The following is a 22,259-nucleotide window of genomic DNA, read 5'->3' as shown; positions in this document are numbered from 1 at the left end:
TCCAACGATGCCATTTAGTGATCCATCATGCTCAACTGCTGCCAAGGACTACTATACCCTCTACATAGAACAATTCAGGTTACTCAGCAGTAGGTAAGCAGCCTATCTGTGCATCAGCTGTTCATAAATAGTAACCAAAACTATCACTAATTATTTTGGGGGGCAATTACTGGGCATCTGTACAAAGCATTAGTCCTGGCCCAGACAGCAAATTCACCCCAAATATCTCCAGCAGATATGAAGTAATACATACATCTTTTAAGATCAATAACATACCACAATGTAGTAAAAAGACACCACACCAAAAAGGTAACAGGCGTTTAATTTATTCATAAAATCCAACAATGGAAAATTATTGTAAATTTTTGTCACAGTATTATATCATCCCAAAAATGTTACATTACCCTTAAATGTGCTTTAACAGCCATCCCACTGATATGAAGGTCCCAAACATATTTATTCAGAAAAAATATAGAAAAGAAAAAAAAAAATAAATTAAACAGTCAACATCTGCTTGAGACAAATACTCAAGCCAAAAATCACACTGTATTATAGAATTTGTAAATATATTCATACAACTCTTTTCTTTCATTATATAAGTTTTATTTACATGAAAAAAGCATAGGCAGTTCAATAACCTCACAAAAATATTCCATGCCAAAATTCATCAAGGTATTGTTTCATGCAAAACTGTAATTGGATCAAAGCCACAAAAAAGGATACAAATTTTTTGTTCACTGAACTTGACAACAGACTGCAATACATTCAAAGGAATCCTACATAACTTATTAAGGACCCATAAACCTTTTAGGACCAGCTTAAACCCAGAAGAAATTGTAAACTTGCTGGTCCTATATCTGGTCCAAACTAGTATCAAGGTGCAATTAAAAAGTCAATGTATACAGAAGTACTTTTATCTTTTACCTTTGTTCTGTTTGGCAAACCAATGTGTTTGGCTAAAGAACTAGTTTAATCGATAAATAACATGCTAAACCATTGAAACCGTTTTATTTTTTGCATGCAGGGCTTTTTTCAAAATACATTTTGCTGGTTTTCTAATTGGCTTACAGCTGTGTGTAAATGGATAGGGAACTGGTGGACCAAACATCTATATAAATAATAAATATTGTGTAAACTCCGCCTATTATAAGCAGTGTTTACCTTGTTAGTTGTGAGAAACAATGGTGGGTATATAGTATGCTATAAATACTATATGTAGTATTATTCACTATTTGGGGGTAACAAATAAAGAATTCAATTTAGAAATATTAACATTGAATAGGGATGAGAGTAATTAGAGCAAATGTGAAATCACATGTACACAGTGGTAAAGATATGTCACCAAGAACCGTTTGGTTGATTTTTACTCTTGGTGTGTACTCTTTCCATGTCTGTGTGAGTAGTGTTTTAGGGGCGTGGGAAAGCTCAGCAAGGAAAGCAGTGAGGAGAGGAATTTTGCAGAACATTGATGAAGCTTAAATATAATTACCTACAATGTTACACACCAGTTGATTTAATATCTGTGTAGTCAAAGCTAAATTCATTGTTTTTACCAGTGTTCTTCCTAAAGGCAGAGAAAAAGGTTGGTGAACTACAGATTTGTTTGGGGTCTAAAACAAATCTGTAGTTCACCTATGTCTTAATCCTGGATGCTGGTCATTAATGTGTCCATCTGCAAAGCATGGCTAGACCTTGTGGAGGACTACTATGCAAATATCATTAAACATAAATAAACTAGGGAGCTTATTTTAGAAAGGCTAAGTTTAGTAAACTTTAAATCAGTTGTAGTGCTTTGGATGGTAAATTTTTGTATGTGCTTCTAGTCTTTGTGCAGCAGTTATAAACATAGTTTACTAAAAGTCACCATTTCATTTTTTAAATAAAAGCAAATCTGTCCAGTTCTTTGACAAATTTTGGCACTATAGGAATACAGGAAAATGCTTACACATAAGGGGCACACATTTAGGACCAGAATAACCTGACAAAACATTTTGTGGTCCAGGAGTTCACACTTGGAAACATACCATGTAATGCCGTCATTAAGACCAAGCTTAATTAGTTCTCAGCAAAGCTTAGATAAGTCAAAGTGATTTTAGGCAACATGTAAAAAAATTAATCTCTGAAGCCTAACACTTTCCAACAATGTATGTTTCAACCAGTGCATGTTATTCATAATCAACATAGTCCTTCAAATCTGGATATTATATCCTGATAAAACTGACCTCTGGAAATCACACCTCCACTTCACCCTCTTTTACCATAAAGCTGGAATTTAAAAAAATTAAAGACACTATTACATGATACTTAAGCCCGGTTTTCTGTCTGCTTTTGTTTACTTACTTCAACAGATCCTTCTTCCAGTGTTCTCATCACTGCCTGCCTGAGGTTCTTTTCTGAATGGGCCAGAAGATGTCATCAACGGGAAATTGGCAGGGACTAGCCAGCATGGGCGCAATTACAGTCACCTAACATGGAAGCTCAGGAAAGCAATGCTGTCCAAGGATTTGGACAGCAAAGTTAGGTGAATATATCTTCCTTTACAAGGTAAGACTTTTGTTTGGGTTCAAACCTGTGAAATGGGTGGAAGGTCAGCATGGGCAAATTCTTTTTTAACTGTACTTTTTTTTTTTAATTGCACTTAGATGACATAAATGTAAAAATAAACTGAGCATCAACCAAACCTCCATGTACACATTTTCACAAATGTGTGTATTTGTCAGTACACTAAAAATTTCCAATCTGCACCTTAAATATATGCAACCACTGCTATTTTGATTTTCTTGCCACATTTTGTTTCTATTTACCAGAACATTTAGAAATCATGTGTGTTAAGTTGAAAAGTCATCATAGATTGTCCCCTAATTTTGTTCTGTAAAGCAGGTCATTACACTTACTAAAACTTGAACTTGGAGTGCAAAATGAGAAGGTTGCCTGCTAAAATCACAGAATCTACTTTTGTATTTCAAGAAAACAAATGAGATAATCACAAGAGTAGGAAATAGGATTTATGGTATTATACAAACAACTAACGCATTGAATATCCCATTGTTGCCATGGCAGTCACGGCTGCAAGGAAACATTTGGGTTTTTTGGCAGTTATGGAACATTGTAGCTGGCTGCAAATTTAAATGGAAATGACAACATTTTTGTAACGTGAAACAACAAAGTTATGTAGCAGTTATATATGTAAAATGCATGTTTTAATGAATGTGCACATTTCCTTTAAGTGTCAGGAGTATACTCAAGTATCTAATTGTTTAGTATTAAAGAGATCAGCCTGCAATTAATCTGATTCAGCTCTGATGTCAAAAATCAAGCACCACAAAGTTTCTCCACTGGCCTTCTCCCCTTTTTGCACTACCTACTAGCAAAATATGGTGTCTCCATAAAAAAAAGAAATACAGACAGGCAATTTAGGACATTTCTAGGTCAAATACAACAATGATAGTTACTTCATAGTTACTGCATTGAAATGCCACACAAACCAAAACTGATATTTCAGATAAAGCTAGATAACTGGTCTTATTTTGTAAGCCTAAAACCCTTGTGGAACCCTGCATAAGTTGATTGTAAAATGTATATAGTTCCATTAAGTCCTTTCTTAGAATACCAAGAATATGGCCAAGTATTTATATTAGATTTACCTCTATATAACTGAGAGCTCTCCCATACCATCTACAATTATTTACTTTCACCAGCAGGTCTTCTGCATAGTTCACCACATAAACTAATACTATAGGAATCATATTTAAAAATCTGGAGCAGTAGAGTAGAAAAGCCTAAAATAGTGCAATATCAATATCAAACATAAAAATCCAGCATGCTAAAGAAAATAAGGGAAGTACAAAAGACACATGGCTGCATATGGATTTACATCACATGTAATTGCTAATCCCATGGTAAAAAAGTAACATGGGGTACCATGTACATTTTAGATATTTGGGAAAGCATGGGGTACAAGCATTTTAAATAACATAATCAGACTCAGATGATAATGTATAACTCCATGTAGTGAACAGGGATCTAAAATAACTAATTTGGTTACCATTTTCTGTCTAAAAAACAGCCATTGTATTATTGCAGTACAGATGTCATAAATCTAAAAAGAAACATAAAAAGCATCTTAGGTAGTGTTGACTCCTGTAGTACATAGTTATATGATCAGAATAAAACTGCTTTGAAGCTAAATATGTATTTATGAAATTATCAAAGCAAAACTGCCATATGTGGATGTGTGCATGATCTTAGCAATATAGCTGTTGCTTTTGTACTATTTCCTAAAGATTAGCAATGTATGGTTATTACATTTTTGGCCATATACAAGGAGAAACATAGTTCATTTATAAAAGGATGGGAATGTTAATTTAGCCCTAAAAAGCTCAGTTTAATGTGGTAATTAAATTATATTTTATTATAAAAATTAATCAAAAATCAACACTAGTCAGCCAAAGGTTACCACTCTAAAACTGGTTACTTTGGATTTTACTTGTTTACAGTTCATCATGCTGATGAATAAACTCAGTACAGTTTCAGTTTTTAAGTAACAAAAATGATTGTAAACTGTACACTGAAACAAGGATCTTTCATTCCTCCTTCGTCCTAAAACCAGTCTAGTCTATTTGTACCACCGTCACCTACACATAGCAGCACTGGAGCTCAGCCTTGGGTATGGCAGAAAAAGTCATGTGGCTGCTGTAAGCCTGCTGAAAAAAGGCTGAAGACTACAAATCAGAAGCTCTGCTTCAATGCAAATCTAACTCTTTTTACATTGGGCATGTGACACTCTCCTGCTCTTAAAGCAGCCAAAAAATTTTAAGCAGCTATCAGGTAATTACAGTACAAGGTATCTGTTTTTTTTGCTTATTTCTATTTTTTTTGCTTATTTCAGCCTGCAGAGGGTCTGTAATAAGCTTTAGTTTTAGTGTACAATTTACAGTAATTTTAGGAATCATTAAGAACTATAGCAATCTTTTAAGTGGTGTGTAATATTTCTGGTTTTTAACATAATAATAAATACATATATAACATATATAAAACTGAGGAGATAACACATCTGATGGCTGCGATTACCATAGCTTAATTTTTATAAGAAATGTAACTAAATTGAGCTGTTTTGGGAACCATTCTAGCCAACCAACAATCTAATTTAAAAGATATTTGTCAACGAATTTGCCTTTCTGTCGTTTTAAATGTAATCACCTATAAATTGACGAAAAAGGTCAGGGGTCAAAAAGTTTATGACTTTGATTATATGTCAACAGATTGCAGCTGTGTCCATTGAAAGTGAGAATGACAAGATAAATTACATATAATTTAAAGGTAATGAAAGGTAACTGGATTTACTGGTGCATTTTCCTTTGAAGATTATATTGAGCATGGCAGGAAACTAAATGCATATACAATATAAACTTGTCTTTTGAAGGTCATTATAAAACAGCAGCAAACTTGAATTGATCTTTTCATTCTGTGCTTTTTCTCTTTTGTTTTGTGCTGAAATTACTTTTAATAAATACAGTATAATACAGATTAAATGTGCTACAATGTGCTTGGGTATTCAGAAAACTATTTTTCATATAATCATATTTATGATTATAATTATCTAAAACATCTATCACACATCTACTGGGGATAAGTGTAATCTTCTAGTGAAGGTTAGGGAATCTGATTGTTTGCAATAAACAACTCCAGTTTTCTCTGATATTTACAGTTTAGGTTTTCTGTTTTCTAGTTAGTAGAATAATTTGCTTAGGGCTGTCACATTATTATGAAAACTGACAATAAACATCACTATTTCTTTTTTCCTGCTCTGAATAGTTACATATTACCTTTTATTATAATTAGTACAAATACTTTCATAGGTAGTACTAATAACAGTATACCTGCTAAGAAGTGATAGAACTTTGCATTCATTCAGGTGCTACTGGATTGCACATTTGCAGAATTATATTTGGAATCTGTAGTATCTCTAAAGTTGAAAAAAAGCAAGTCCAGAAACATCCACCTAATGTAAACTAATTATGAAACAATCATACCAATTATAGAATATCAGTTAAACACTACCCAATAGCAATTAGCTGTCACTGAAGCATAGATGCTCAGACCAATATAAACGGTGTCAGTATGTATTATTTAACCTGGTAAAATGCTAAATAATCTAATTGTCCACCTAAATAATTCATGTTTTTTGAGAGAATATATAGCTTTCATTAAATGGATAAATTAATTTACTGCACTTTTTTAGTCAAACTTTGTCACTACCAAAAAAAAGCTTCTTATACTCAGCATCTAACAGCTCAACTGAGCTTGGAAACAAACCTATATGATCACTATGATTAGCTGTCAGTGATCACATGAATGTGATCCAATCATAGAGATTCCTAAATGTAGGAGTGACTGTACAGTTCCAGAAATGGGAGCCCACACTGCTGAGAACTGTAATAGATAGATTAAGTATAGACAAATATTTCCTTAGCATAAACCATTGTAAAACAAAAAAAATTTGTTCTGAGAACTGAATACAGTTAACAAAGGTAGAGAAGAAACAAGTTTGTGGTACAAAATTTCTTTACTGTAACATACAGTGTGATGACCCAAGAAACAGCTAAAGATGAATCAGCCGCTAATCAGTAATAATTATTAACTATAGTTCAGTTTAAACTAAATATTATTTATATTACAATTAAAGACAATAACTTAAAGCATAACTAATTGAAATAAACAAGAAAATTGCAGAAGGGACAGGTGATGACAGGTGATGTAAAAAAAAAGCAATCACACATGCCTGTTCCCAATCTTTTCTTCATTGTACATTGAGCTGTGCAGCTCAATGTACAGTCCTGTCATAGGTGGTTGCCATACATGAATGAACTCCCATGTGTATGTTCAGGGTTATGTCATTATGGCCTGGTAATTAGGATGGCTGAAGATCTGGAACATGGAAGAGGGCTGGGTAAAGATGGCAGCATTTGAGCTAGAAAAGGTGAGTTTAGTTTTAAAAACTGTGAAGATGAAGGTACATTACCAGATACATTGCCTGTCTCTTCTGCAATAAAGAACCTGCCTGCTCACAATTTCTTAACTTTAGTTCTGTATAAGGATCTAAAGAAGTATAGTTTCACTATATGTTGGACAATCCAAACCATTCTCATGCTGTCAATAAAGAGTTGGTTTGGCTAAAGTTTCAGTTGCAGCTGTGATGCAGTGGAATTGCAGCTCTAGTCTAAAATTTACTTTTACAAATGTGAGACCTTATGAAATTCTCCCCTCCTTCACCATGGCTAATTAAGTCATTTCATTTTATTGTCAATTGGATTTGTAACAAACTATAATTAAGGGTTAGAGATCAAAAAGGTAAACAAAGAGTATATTTAACTGGACATCCATATTTAGCACAGTGCAGCATATCTATTACAATATGAGGTAATATATTTTTGTGGAATATATATATATATAATGTTAACCTATTTTTTTAATAATACAAAGTACCACCAATTTCTGTGTTTTTATTTTACTTATTAACACAGATAAGAAATACCTAGTGTACTAATACAAATATTAACTGGTATTAATGTGGAAGTCTGGACTTGCTGTTAGAAACTTTAATTGAAAAACCATCCTTTTCTTTCATTTGAAGTTAGATACAAAATGTAAAGTAGGTCATTAGTAGAGGTAATTTACTACATACAAAAAAAAAAATCAGTATATTTTCTGACATGCCACATACCTAGTGCATGCACCTGTCATCGAAAGAGAAAAAAATAATAATTTTATATTTTGTTTACCAGCAGATAAAACTACATTGACCTTTACCTCTCAATACATATTTTAAAAGGTTTTAAAGTGTAAATGTGATAAGAAATTTAGCAAAATTTGAACAAATATGTATAAAAAACATAAACAGATAACCGTTTTCTTCAAGATGACATGCTGTAAATTTTTGTTCCCATAAAAAGTCTTTAACAATACAACTTATATGCTTATTCAAGCTTCCAGCTATACATGCAAGAAGAAAATATGTTAGGTTAAAAATCACTAAAACGTGCTATATAGAATTATTATAATTATTATTGTTGCTTTGAGACTTTTTTAAAAGTATGTAAAGAAGTTCAAGGTCCTAGTGTCCTGGAAGACTCATATTCCGACACACATTTTGGTTTGATCCCTTTGCCATTGTAATAGTCCACAACCTGATTTGGAACTTCAGCCAGAACACTTTTTGCAAGGGCAGCTGGCGAGGCCTATGAGAAAAAAAAATGAATGAATAAATATATATACACATAAACACAACTTTGGTTATATGATCTTCCTATTCATTGATTGTTCTGTTTAGTCAGTTATGTGTAAAATGTTTCACATACATATCAACAATATCTTATTAACCAGCCAGCAGGTTAAGCGTTTCTTTTAGTCTCTTTTTGACATGTTTTTCTTGTTCCCTTCCAGTGGTACTAGATTAATTCCAAAATGGGTTCAGACTTGGATCTGAGCTATTTTGACCTCAGATTAGAACTCAATATTTAAATACTTTGAGTTCAGATTTGACAATGACAGCTGTCATAGTCTAGTGCCTGGATTTGTTTGAGCCCTATTATATCTGCCATAGTCCAGCAGTTGGGTCGGCTGAACCTACTATACCTGTCGGTGACAGGTGTCTTTCTCCTGTGGCTAGTTTCGCTGAGTGATACCATACCTGACAGGTATAGAACAGCTCATTAAAAATACAAATTCTGAATCAGAATTTCCAAATCAGATTCAATCAGATTTCTTGGTCATTTTCTTAAATCAGAATTTTATTGTTCGGGCACCTGTAGTCTCTTACCTTTCTTTGTTCTACAAAAAGTTTACATAGTTCAAGCTGCAATAAGCACACATAAGTGAATTAAGTAAGATGAGATTTATTGAAAGGCTTTGTCCAAGGTTTCAGTCACACTGAGTAGGCCTGAAGGCAGGGACCATCTGCTGTACTTTTTTTTATCTAAAATATCGTTGTGATTGTGGTTTTAAAACATTGGAAAAGTGGAACAATATACATGGCTTATTTTAACATAAGGAAAAAGAAAAACAGTCAACAAAAGATTACAATGCAGGAGGTATGTCAATAATCAAATACAATTAACAGGGATGGTCAATAGCGTGGGTAATTACAATATAACTGGGAGAACAACAGTGACCAGAGATCAGCAAGTAGGTAGGTCTAGAAAAAATCTTTAAATGAAAAGGGTGATCTGTGGGGTATTTTTTATGCCAAATAAATCACATGATTTTCCTCTGGAGAGAAGGAAAAAGTGAAGAGATAAGGACAATTTATGCTCAAAAAGAAGCAAAAACTGGTATTGTTAGATGAGGGTGTCTCATCCAAGACCTAAGTGAGACTAAAAGGTGGCAGTTCATTCTGCTAGTCTCATTAAATACCAAGAGGTGTGCTGAAAACATTGATGTAATTTTTGATTGGTATTCGCTCTTTCTTTTAATGGTCATTTCAAAAAAATTAATGTATATATAAAAAATCAAGTGACATGTTAAATATACATTTAGAGATAAAAAATACTAAATACATAAAACTGATCCCAAAGACCCCAATAGAGTTACTCTTTGACATGGATATACAGTATAGGTCTTCCTTATTTATTCTATTATACACACACTTATTGTTTTTGTTATATATACAAAACAAGACAAGAGCTATCAGTAATGTTATAAATGTATACCATGCATGTTTTGTATACATGTAAATGTTATATAATATACCATTTATATTGCTTTATGAATGTATATTACCTGATTTTTTAGTAATCAATCTTGGAAGGCAATAATTTATTTATTAATTAATGGGTCTTTTGACTTCATGTAAACTTTTTGAAATTGTGACCACCAAATCTTGCTCTTTGATACCCATTTATTATGCCTGATGAAGAACTTGTTTAGTTTTAGATTTTGTTTTAGTTGGCCATTACCTTTATTTTTCTAAGTAAAGGTATATTGGTCTGACAAAACAAAGATTAGAACTCTTTAGCAATCTCACAATAAAATAATGACAGACTATTGCTGTTTATTCTGAAATCTGTAGATCAACATTTGCCTTACAGGCCAAAGCCAGACAGTTTGTTACACACAACTTTTAAAATTCTCAAGACTATAAAATGCAGTTATCCATAGCTAATTGTGAAATTTTCTTGGACGTGTCAAGATAAATTGAAAATTAATAGGAAGGGTATAAGACCATTTTAATTAAGGCACTTATTGACTATTTAATTTCAAATATTCAGTGAAGAGATTTGAAAGCAAAATGTACATTATGTGCTATTAAATGAGAAAATATCAAATTAGGCTTTTTTTTTTTAATTTTCAATAGAAGAATGTCTAATCGAATTACTCTTGTAATACGCTGTATTTAATTATGCTTGATAATGTGGCCTTCAAAACTCAAATATATGCAAAACAAATATACACAGGAGTACATATACTGTTGAAGCAGCAATAAATTATTCCTAAGCATTGCTTCAGTGCTTGCCCATACTTCTTAACTTTTTATACAGGTGCAGCAATGTATTGGTTACCATACGGTACTAACCGTCCAGTGCCTAAGTAAGAAGAGCAAAGGAAGCTAGTAATAAAATAAATTAATTTTTTTTTACATCTGACCAGTTTTGAAATATTATAAGTAAATATTACAACATGACTGTGAGGGGGAGGGTAAAGGGACTGCTAATAGCAAATACAAAGGATATACATTTTAAAGCTCTATTTATAAAACAGAAAATCTGACATTCCCTCAAACATTCCCTGGTGGGAATCAATTACTGCTAATAAAACACATGGACCTGAAAGATTCCCACCAGGGAATGTTTGAGGAAATGACAGATTGTGTGTTTTATAAATAGAGCCCTGAGGTACTAACAAACAGCTTTTTTCTGATGTCTTTTGAATGCATTTCAAGCACTTCTGCTGTCCCTAGCTTTGCACTTGGAATTTTTTTTTCTTTTTTTTACATTTTACGATAAATATAACATAAAGGATCTTTTAAATAAATGTATGTATGTATATATATATATATATATATATATATATATATATATATATATATATATATATGTTTCTTTTGCAATACTTGCTTATTATAGGCTTTGCTTTCTGCTTTGCAGTGATTGAGCTTGAAAAGTCTACGTGACCTAACCGACCCAAATGCATCGACCTAACTTTATTTATAAAGCAAACTCACCCATAATGTCCCAGTGCACCAATTAACTGTCAAGTGAGGAACGGGGGACTCTTGCAACCATCCCCTCTTCCAGATACTATAAAATGTAGACATGTGCTCCAGCAGCCATTTTGTGTTTAGCTTTGTTACTAGTAGTCAGTTCACTGCTGCTACTGGTGGCCAAAATAGGCATATTAGTCACCAGTACTACCTTCTTCTCATCCTCCTCATGTGATGTTGAGTATGTTGTGTTCCTTTGGGAAAAGGTGCCCCGCTAAAAATTATTACAGCCTATACAGTCCCTGCACCTTTGCACCACTCATTTTTATGCTTCTATTTAGCACAGATGCAGCTCAATTACCATCTGCGCTGTTGCTGGTTATACTGCGCTCCAATTGGGAGTGCATCTTTCTAAACGGGCGGCACAAGACATGCGGATGTATGGCACCAGAAGTGACCTCAAGTTTGCCTGTCCCCTCATGACTTACGTTTTTTGGGTATTTAGACTTCTGAACTCCTCTCAGGCAGCCATTGCTTGACCTTGCTCCCTGGATGGTACCTTGTTTTGGTGATTTAGCGCTCCGGTATGGAATACACATGATGTATTGGATGTATGTGTCCAGTATCAATATATTGAAGGTGGTTATACCCCTTTTTTGTGTTTAGTAAATATTAATCCTTTGCTTTCTTTATTTCATGGCAATAGGATATTGAAACACTATTTGAGAGACATATACCTGTTAATTTTATGGAAGTATTACTTACTAACCCAACATACTATATACTCTTTTGATACTCATTAGATTACTATTTGGATATATTCTCTTTATGGTAGGTTTATTGGGCCTGATTTAAAAAAGCGCTTCAAGGCTGGGGAGGATACACTTTCATCAGTGAAGCTGGGTGATCCAGCAAACCTGGAATGGATTTCTTCAAAGTCATTTGCTATTTGCTAGCAAATGTTTTGAATCCTGGACCAGATCCATTCTATATTTGCTGGATAACCCAGCTTCACTGATAAAAGTGTATCCTTTCCAGCCTTGGAGAGCTTTATTAAATCAGGCATGTTGAATATAATTTAATATAATTATGAACTTGTGACCTAATATTAGCATCAGAGCTAAGCTGTTTGGGTGGATGACAGTGGTTCTTATATACCTGTATAGTATCAGTGGGGCTCAACTCCCTATGTTTCTATTAGCCTTGCAAGTAGCAATTAAACCTAATACCAGTATTGAGTATACTGAGATATGTGTATTGCCCAGGAAAATAAATGTCGGTTTTGGTATTACACACAGTTGTGCAGACAAAATCACATAAATCTGGGTACTTAAAATATGCAGTTTGAGCCACATAAGTGGCTTATTGAGGATTAACAGAACAACCCTTGTAAAGGCAGCAAGGACCTTTAGCTCTCTTGATGTCTTTGGTGGATCTCAGCCTCTTTATTTTTTATTAAAAAAAGGTGTGTGTGCCTAATTAAAAATCCACGGCAGGAAATCCTTTATCCAGGGATTTGTTATTTTCATCAAAATCTATCCAGCAAGTTTATCTTCTAACATTTAACATGCTCGGGTTGCTCAAATGAGAGTAAAACAGAATAGCTGATGGTCTAAAATATTCAGAGTATATAAAAGCATAAAATTAATACACTTACAACTTTTTTGTGCACAACAGCACTTTATATACTGACATTTAAAAAAGTAAAGTTCTTCCTTGTGACTAATTCTAACACATTTTGTCAAGCAAAAAGAAGGTACGCTATAACCACCAGAAATAAATGCATACACTAGAGTCTGGTATAGGAACATAAGAATGAGCACATTGTTATCTGCTGTACCTCATAAAACGCTGGGTGCCACGCACACAAGTACCTAAAAAAAAGTATTCTTTCCCTCTGTAAGCTAAATTAGAAAAAAGATAGCTTCTTTCTATTTTATTTTAAGTGTTTTCCAGGTATTGAAATGGCCACAGATAATTGCTGGAGATTTAAAAAAATTGCTATTTGCTACTTAGTATATCAACCCCACAGGTGTGGTGAGTGGTAAAGTGGTAAAGTTTGTGCTCATTCAGTGACAGCCATTTTCCCTGCTAGCAATCCCTTCATCATGCAGCCTGAATATGCCTCAGGGAGATATTATTTGCACATAAAGAGGCAGACATTGGATTATGGATAACAGAGAACATCGATTTTCCACTGCTTGTCTCTGAAACACAGGAGATTTAGAGAGGACTTCACATTGATGTTTAGGATAAAGGATTATGAAGGAAAATGTTGCAATTCTCATTAGTTAGCCATAAAATATATGTCATTTATGAAAAGCTCCTGGCACATTTACAGCGCAGTTAGAGTCAATCAATAGGAATTTACTGGATGACATGAACTCTGTCCATGGTGCTGATTTTAAAATACTGTTTACTTAGGCAAATAAATGTAATCATGTACACACAGCTGTGATTGTATGCTGAGAAAGAAAGGAAATAGGCATATCAAATAAATTCAGTGGAGGGAAAATAACTGTTCATTTGCATTCTAGTAGCAATTAAAATGGATTTTTACCAGCCTCATTAAATATAAACTAACGGCAGTATTTTGCTTGCCTATTTAATTTCAAGGTTATGATACTTTTTTTTTTATTATTACACTTTACGTTGACACTATTAGTTTCTATAACACCCCCCCCCCCCCACTTGCCATTTATGTCACACCATCTTGTAGTACACACTGAAAGATGATAAAAGAGTGTTTACTCCCTTTAAGCAAGTTTTGCATTTACATACAAGTCTATGGGAATGAAACACCCACTTGAAGTGGGTTAAATGTAGGTCAGAATGTGGTCAAATGCAAGCTAAATGCACCTGTCATTTAAATTTTACATGGCATGGCCAATGTTTTCAAGATTTTAAGAAAAAATGAGCAAATAATAACAGAATAGAACAGGTTGTTACAACACTATTACCAGTATTTTTATTGCTCAGACTAATAACTTTCTAATAAATACAATTAAAGTTAGATCTTGACTCCGTAAACTTTGGTAAAACCTCTCCCTTTGTAAATCAGTTCCATGATTCAAAACTATTGAATCGGTACTACAAAATTATAGTGGCCTATAGTAATAGCAATTAGTAATCTACAGCATCAATCTACACATATACTGTGCAGTGTCTTCTACATTTTACCAAACGTATTAGTCTACTTACCAATAGCTACATCATTTTATGTACAGAGATGCTGTAAATCTGATGCAATCAATGCATGCCGACATTTATATATGAAACTATGAATTATAACTGAGTAATATAAAATATGCCAGGGTTTACGTTTGGCATTTTATAATAAAGCAGCATATAGTTTAAATACATATTGTATATTACACATGGCCAAAACATCCATTTCTATTTCTGGAACTGACACTAGATGACAAATAGCTCCCTATATCTGTCAGATTTTGAAAACTGAATATATGAAAAGAAAATACATACGTGTTTGAAATTCCTGAATGGCACAAACTGCACAATGTCCCTAAGCACTGGCTCTCCCTTAGGTGACCGCAGTATTCCATCATCTCCATCCAGCATCTGCATGTCACTGAAATCGGCATTGCCAACTCCGACAATGATGACTGACATGGGAAGATGCGAGGCGTGTACTATAGCTTCTCTGGTGTCAGCCATGTCTGTGATTACACCATCCGTTAAGATGAGAAGGATGAAGTATTGCTACAAAAAAAAAAGAAATTACACTAGCATATAGTTATCACATACAAAATAGTTTCGTTTTCAGCACAGCATAGTAATAGTGTAAGATTACCTAGCACATGTAAAACCATACCAAAATACAGATTGTTTAGTAAAGCACATATCATAAACATTTGTCATTTTTTTTCTTTTAGAAAACATGTGCTTTTACCCTTTTTTTCTTCATTTAATCCCAGTGCAGCTGACTTATGATGATTTATATAATGTTTTATATGTTTATTATATGCCATTGTATGAAACTTTTGAAACATACATTTGTATGCAAGGTCAAATGACACATGAAAGCAAAACTAAACTTGGTGGGTGGTGAGATTCTGCCATAATCAGCAAGTATGTACAGTATGCCATGAAGATGGCAATCCTCTTCTGTCATTGGATGATGTAACCCATGCACAGGAGTTACGTTATCCTCAGTGGCTGGCTTTAAGCTACACAGCGTATGCACTGTTAAGTTTACAGCCTAAACAAAAAGCCACCAGCAGCCAGAGAATTAGTTTAACAAAAGAGACATTGCAACTCCCATAGGAAATTTTGAATGCAAAAGTTTTACCCACAAGGCCCTATGGCACCTATACAATATGAACACTGGTATGGCAGCCAAGCCACAATGAAATATAACATGAAAAACGTTCTGAATTTGCTACCGTGATATTTTCCCTGTCAAAATCTATGCTGTATAATATATGAATAATTAAGGACAGATAATGAATGCTCCTAATGGGAATTAGCCACTAGAATGATTGATAATAGCACTAGAATGAGCACAGAGACAAAGAAACTAGAAATTACAAACTCAGCTGGTAGCTCAATGTGCATTTGATAGATACATGGCAAAATACAGGTACATTTCTCGTGTTACAGTTTATAAAAGCCCAATTAAACTTTCAGTTTATTCAATTGTCAGTTGTCAGTTAGCTAAATATATTCTAGGTGCATCAAAACAAAAAATGTTCAAAGTCTAAGGAACATAATATTAATGGAGAATGGATATGACTAGCTGAGCTCCAACAAAATGTGCTGAGCAGGCTGCTTTCACCCTGTTTATAAGGATCTGGACGGTGCTGTGTAGCCAAGGTAAATAAATTAGTTTGTGGTACTGTAGTTATGGTACACAAGTTCCACATCCATGTAAATATAGTACACATATATATACTTTTTCCCATGTCTGTACTTTTAAGGCACCTTCTATCCACACAAAATCCACTTCAATAAAATCATAACTTGTTCCAGCATTCCAAAACATGAGATGCATTTTTGACATTTTTCACCAATATACAATTACACAATTATTGTACTTGTCGTCTCAATTTCAATGCGTTTCGCTAACTGTTGATTTCACCTTTCCCAATAAACATCAAACTAGTCTTCAGAGAGCCCTCGGAGATACATTTTATGTTTTTAATGTTTGAATCAATTATGATTTTATTGAATTGAAGATGATTTTGTGTAGATAATAGGTGTCTTAAAAGTCCAGAAATGTAAAAAAGTATATTTGGCACCAACCGTGTAGTGTAAGGGTTAGACATTTGCACTACATCATTTTTAACCATAAATGGTAAAACTAAAGCTGACAATATGGTACAATCTATCTGTGGTTTTGGCAGGACACACATTTTATTAAAACTAGGCAAAGTGCAATGCTGATGTGTCAAGGGCTGTTAACCTTTTAATGTAACAAATAAAAAATTACATACGATGGTCAAAATGATGATTTGTGATATATAAATATATATCTATCTATCTATAAATAAATATATATATAAAATATATTGTTCCTTTTTTATTGTAAATGCTAAAGTGTCATCTTTACCTAGCTATACTGAGCTACTAAACCCTAACAAAAAGTCTTTGTTAGGATTTACAGATGTATAACGATAAACTTTATTTTGGAAATTTTCTAAAGTAAAGACACTTACTGCAAACAGCTGCAAATTAAAGGTCATATGAGCCTGGAGGGGTGACAAATATTTACTCAGCAGGAATTCATTGTCAGAATGCATTGCGGCATACTATACTATAGATTGCACAAACCTTGAATTCTCATTCCAGTTCCTAAACTCACTATTCTGAAAAAAAGAAACCTTTCCCATGCCTTACCGTGGATTCCATAGTGTGGGTCTCTTCTGAGGCAGACTTTGCCACTTTCTGGATAATGGGAGCAATGTTGGTTGGTCCATAGAGTTGTAATTTAGGAAGGCAGTTCTGATAGGCTTCAACTACACCTTGTATACCTAAGGAAAGATGACATAGAAGCAAGGACATGTTAGTTACAAATAATATACTTTATATACTAGAACATAAACCAAGATACTTTGCAATGCTCATGATACTCAGGTCACCTCAGCACTGTGTCTTTATGTAGTGTGTAACAAACTGTTCCTGTTACACACTTTACATGAAGATACAGCAACATCCAAACGTGGCCAAAAATAATGCACAAAAGATAATTTAAAGCAAAACTATTACCATATTTTTTACTTTGTATAAAAGGGTGGATAACTCTTTTATATATAATAAAAATGTGTTTGTTTATAAAGTAAACAATGTGTTTTTAAAGGAGAGACCTCCTAAGACTGAATGGAAAGCCTGCAGCCCTCTGGGATCTCCTCTACTGCATGTGCAGTGAAATTGGCATATTATTTTTACATTTTCTGGAAGGGCGTCACCCGATCTCGTGTCTGTGTAGTGTGAGATAGGGTGACATAGGAAGAGGAACTGGGAAGAAGATGGTATGTCCAGTCCGTGCTGGGAAGAAGAAGGAAGACGGGATTGGCCAACTGGACCAGGATCACAGAGGAATTGATGGCTCTCCACCTATAAAGGTAACATTTTTTATTTTTTTTAATAATAGTTCCACATTAAGAGCAAGTTACCCACCATAATCAATTTAAAAGTATAAAATGCTTTAAGACGTAAAAACCGAAAAATGATATACAGACTGAAACCCATCTGATTTAACTTTTTAAAAACTAAATAAAACACCATGGGTGTATTTATTGACAATGATTTTATGGGCATTTCTATTGATAACTGTTTTGAAAGTTAACAGTGAAAGCTGTATTTGTGCCCTAGGTTTATACTCGAGTCAGGTTTTGTGCTATTTCATAAAAAAATAGGTACTTCTGTTTATATTTTTATCTCTTTACATTCAATAATAATAATGTATTATTATGTCATTTCAAACATTAAGTTGGAGCTAAAACTTGCTGCCTTTTTTTTTTTTTTAATTATTTTTATTAAGGTTTAACAGTGGTAAACAATAATACACATGGAATCAAGTACAACATATCATATACAATTTCCAAGATACAAAGCACAATGTAATTATCACAACCCACAAACAGGCACATTTCCATAAACAATAATACAGACAAAATAATGTATTAAGTGTCATACAGAAAATACAATGTACAAATGATGCATGATGGTGCAATGTACAAATGATGCATGATGGTGCAATTTACCAAAATATATTTTAAACATGTAACTCAAACCTTAACATCAGAAAATGTAAGTGCTTGTATAGATAATTAGTCAATATCTATAGGAGGGTCATGTTCCAGCTCCCTTCCTAAGTAGCATGTGGTGTGTCGGAAACAATTGTATAGTTTAAGCTGGCAAGCACACCAAATATTTAGCAAAAAAATTCTTGTACATATTAAGGGAGCTCTTGAAATACTAATAATAGTACTCATAGGAAAAGTACACCAAAAACATTGCACTGTAAACCATTTTTTAAAACTTTAAAATTGTTGAAACACCTCTATCTTTCCCTGAGTAGGGAAGGTACCAATCTTACAAAACCTAGAGTAGATACAAAGCCAGATACATCCCTTAATAATGTAAACATGAGAACTGAGTATCACATAGGGGCAAGTGGAACCAAGATACTACAATTTGCAAAACAGATTTATTGATAGATCTATTCCCACTGTCCTGCAAACTGAACCACACAACATATATGCATAACATTTCTAAAAAAGTAAAAAAAAACTATTTGACACCGTCAAGTAACATATGTAACTAACTCATAAACATCCTAATATCCACAACTTCTCTGCACAGATTTGAAGGAGTTTTCAATTACCACATTGTAAACTAAACCTTAGAGCAATTTTTTTTTAACAATATATTTTATAAATATGACAGAATGACAGAATAATTAGTGCAATATTTATGTAACTGTAAGGACTGGATGCTGCAGTCAGATTTCCCCTGCAAAGGCATCTCTAGAGTAAATGTGACTCAAACTTGAAAGCTGGCAAAGAGCTCCAGGCAAACAGCTACGTACACAGATGAAATACATAACACAAAAATACTTTATAAATGTTTTCATCCAAGATTCACCTAGCTTATCCAAAATTAACACAATTTCACCCTGGTAATTTATGAATCTTAGGTGAAAAAATGCATAAAGAAACTCCATAGAAGAAAAACAATTTGTAATTCTATTCATCGTCAGCCAGATCTAAGTTTTATTCAGCCAGTCATTCCACTCTCTCCTCCTTTCATCGAGTTGCTTGTCAACAATTGCCATGCAGTACAATTTTCAAGTTTAACTTGAAGTTACAATGGCATTTTATGAGTTACTTTATTACTATAATATTATTGGGAGTCTATATGGCATCACTATGTTAAAAAAAAGGTAAGTTACATGCGCATATTGTTACATGGGAGTGACTTGTTCATTTAGGAGTGCATATGTTGATATTGTATATGATTAAATATAGGTGCAGCAGTAACAAAGGTGACTTTGGATGCGCACAGCAACCCTTTTGGAAATAAGGTACTTATTTTCCATCTAATTTTTCCAATAGCGTTTTTCTTTTTTGGTCAGGCGTATGTATTGACGCAAGGATGGGTACTTTGCTGAATAAGTGGTTGTGTGTTTATGTTTTGTACAAATATAAAAAGTAAATGTTGATATAATGCTTTATAAATATATAGGGGCAGCAATAATAGTGTGACTGTGGAAGCGCACAGCAATTCTATTGAAATTAGGGTATTTATATTTAGGAGTTTTTTTTTAACTATTTCACTAATTGTTTTATTCATTTAGGTGTAATTTCTGTACAGTGTGGATATCATTAGTTGTTGAATAAGGTGATATATGTAACTTTCCATTTACATTGAAATATAATGTGGCACACTCCACTATAGCCTATATAGAATATTGGGAATAAATTCACATGCTTTTAATAGTAGTTGTTAAAAATCAAAAGAAGGATGACTTGATAAATTTAGGATGGTTGATAATATAGTCCTAATATATTTTATTTGGGTTAATGGATATGGTTTTTGAAAAATATGTTTGATATGTAATATATATGAATACCTTACGGATAAAATCATGTTTTTTTCTGTTATATATATATATATATATATATATATATATATATATATATATATATATATATATATATATAAATAAATATATAAATATATATATATATATATATATATATATATATATACACATTTCATGGCAGATACATTGCAGGTAGATTTTGTGGTCCTATGATGGTTTCATCCCGTGTATTGCTCTCTGCCACCCTCTCTGCCTCCCAGCTGTCCAACTGAAGGAACTATGGTTTCATGGTTCAATGTAAGTTAATAAATTGTTTGAATTGTAATGTGAATTTGAATTTATATGTTTATATTAGGCAATGACATCACTATATTTAATATTTGTAAATATAGTTTTTTCTCCCCTCCTGAAGAAGTGGACGCGATCCACGAAACACATCGAAGATAGCATGTCTCTGTTACTTGCATGCTAAAGACAGCATGTATGTCTGTATACATGCTAGTACTAAATGGTATAAAATGTTTTTATAAGATTATTTGGTCATATTTAATAAATAAAATGTATTAGAATCATATGGTTAAAAATATTTTTGGAAAGATATTAGTTTATTATATGGTGCCTTAAAAGTCCCAAATGTATTTTTTGAAGTATTAAAGTGATAATTTGTATCAGGATCAGCACATCATGATAAATGTAGAGAACCTCTACAAATAGGTTATAAATGTATTACTTTATTACTTTCTATACAACAAATTGTGAACAGCTTCACGTCAGTTATTTAATTAGGAGAAAAACAGTTTGTTTACTTCTTTTTCTGCACATAATTGGATAATTGACTTGAATATTCACACAATTCATTGAAAAAGACTTTCACCTTTTTTGTAAATCAGCCTAAGTGTATCTATGTAATTCAGAAAGCATCCATTTATTTTTTCTTATTTTTATGTCTGGATGTTAGGATTTGTATAATTAACTATATTACTTGCTGTTCTATTCAACAGATGGGGCCTGCTTATGTTGCATAAGTCACATGGAACCTCCTATAACACAACAACATAAATGCTGACATCAAAGCGGAACTAATCCCTTACTTTGAAACATTGTGATCAGGCAGGTCTTTTATTGCAGAAAGGAAAGACAACGTGCCTTTTGCAAAAAAAACAAAAAACTTTACCTGCCTGATTGCAATTTTTAAGATACAGTCACCATCTTTTTTTTTTTTCCTCCTCTTATAAGTTCCAATCCTAATTGGCTTGCTGGAATCACGTAACACCTGCAGTTACCTAGCAGATCCCGGTCCCGAGCCTGATCAGGCAGGTAAATGTGTTTTATTGAAGAAGAGACAATTCCTGTCCCTTTTACAATAATAAACCTGCCTAATTACTTTAAGTATGCATGTAGCTGTAAATAACCTGCAGCAAGGATAATAGGCCTGATTTATTAAAGCTTTCCTAGACTGGAAAGGATACACTTTTCTCAATGAAGCTGGGTGACACAGCAAACCTGGAATGGATCTGCTCCAGAACTGAAAACATTTGCTAACCAATAGCAAATGATTTTAGGAAATCCATTCAAGGTTTGTTGGATGACCCAGCTTCACCAATGAAAGTATATGCATTTAAAAACCAGGCCAATTGTCAGATCACAGTGGACAAAATATATATATATTTTAGGATTTAGGAGAGAAAGTTCTGTAATATATATCTTTATGCAACAAGGTTAGGCAGCCTATTCAAGAGTAAGGGACTGGTATTGTATCTCAATGCAGAGAAAATTGCTGCAAGTGCAATTCACAGTACAGGTGCACTGTAAATTTAGGTTGCATTGCACTATAGATATGCATAGGGATGCAATGATCTTTGCATTGCAATGCATAGCAAAACACATCCACAGATGTGATAGCTGTTACCATCCATTGGCCACTGTAGATCATAACACATGGTTTAGTATGAACAAGCCAGTTATCCACATATGTAAAAAACTGACACTCATAGG

At 33.4% G+C, this 22,259-nt stretch overlaps 1 protein-coding gene across 1 annotated transcript in view; it reads right to left on the bottom strand.

Moving 5' to 3' along the window:
* Window positions 1-310: 310 nt before the first annotated feature.
* The window catches only part of CPNE4 (copine 4), a 214,579-nt gene continuing 192,630 nt past the window's right edge, over window positions 311-22,259 (bottom strand). Inside the window, exons 14-16 of the mRNA XM_072412320.1 lie at window positions 17,054-17,187; window positions 14,681-14,917; window positions 311-8,237 (exon numbers count right to left, since the gene is read on the bottom strand). Of these exons, the coding sequence (XP_072268421.1) occupies window positions 8,106-8,237; window positions 14,681-14,917; window positions 17,054-17,187 (503 nt within the window). The 3' untranslated portion in view covers window positions 311-8,105. The remainder of the gene's footprint in view (window positions 8,238-14,680; window positions 14,918-17,053; window positions 17,188-22,259) is intronic.

The sequence above is a fragment of the Pyxicephalus adspersus genome, chromosome 5, assembly GCF_032062135.1.
Source record: "Pyxicephalus adspersus chromosome 5, UCB_Pads_2.0, whole genome shotgun sequence".
Taxonomy (NCBI): Eukaryota; Metazoa; Chordata; class Amphibia; order Anura; family Pyxicephalidae; genus Pyxicephalus; species Pyxicephalus adspersus.
Note: the sequence above shows the minus strand (reverse complement) of the source record. Positions and strands in the feature narration are given on the sequence as shown.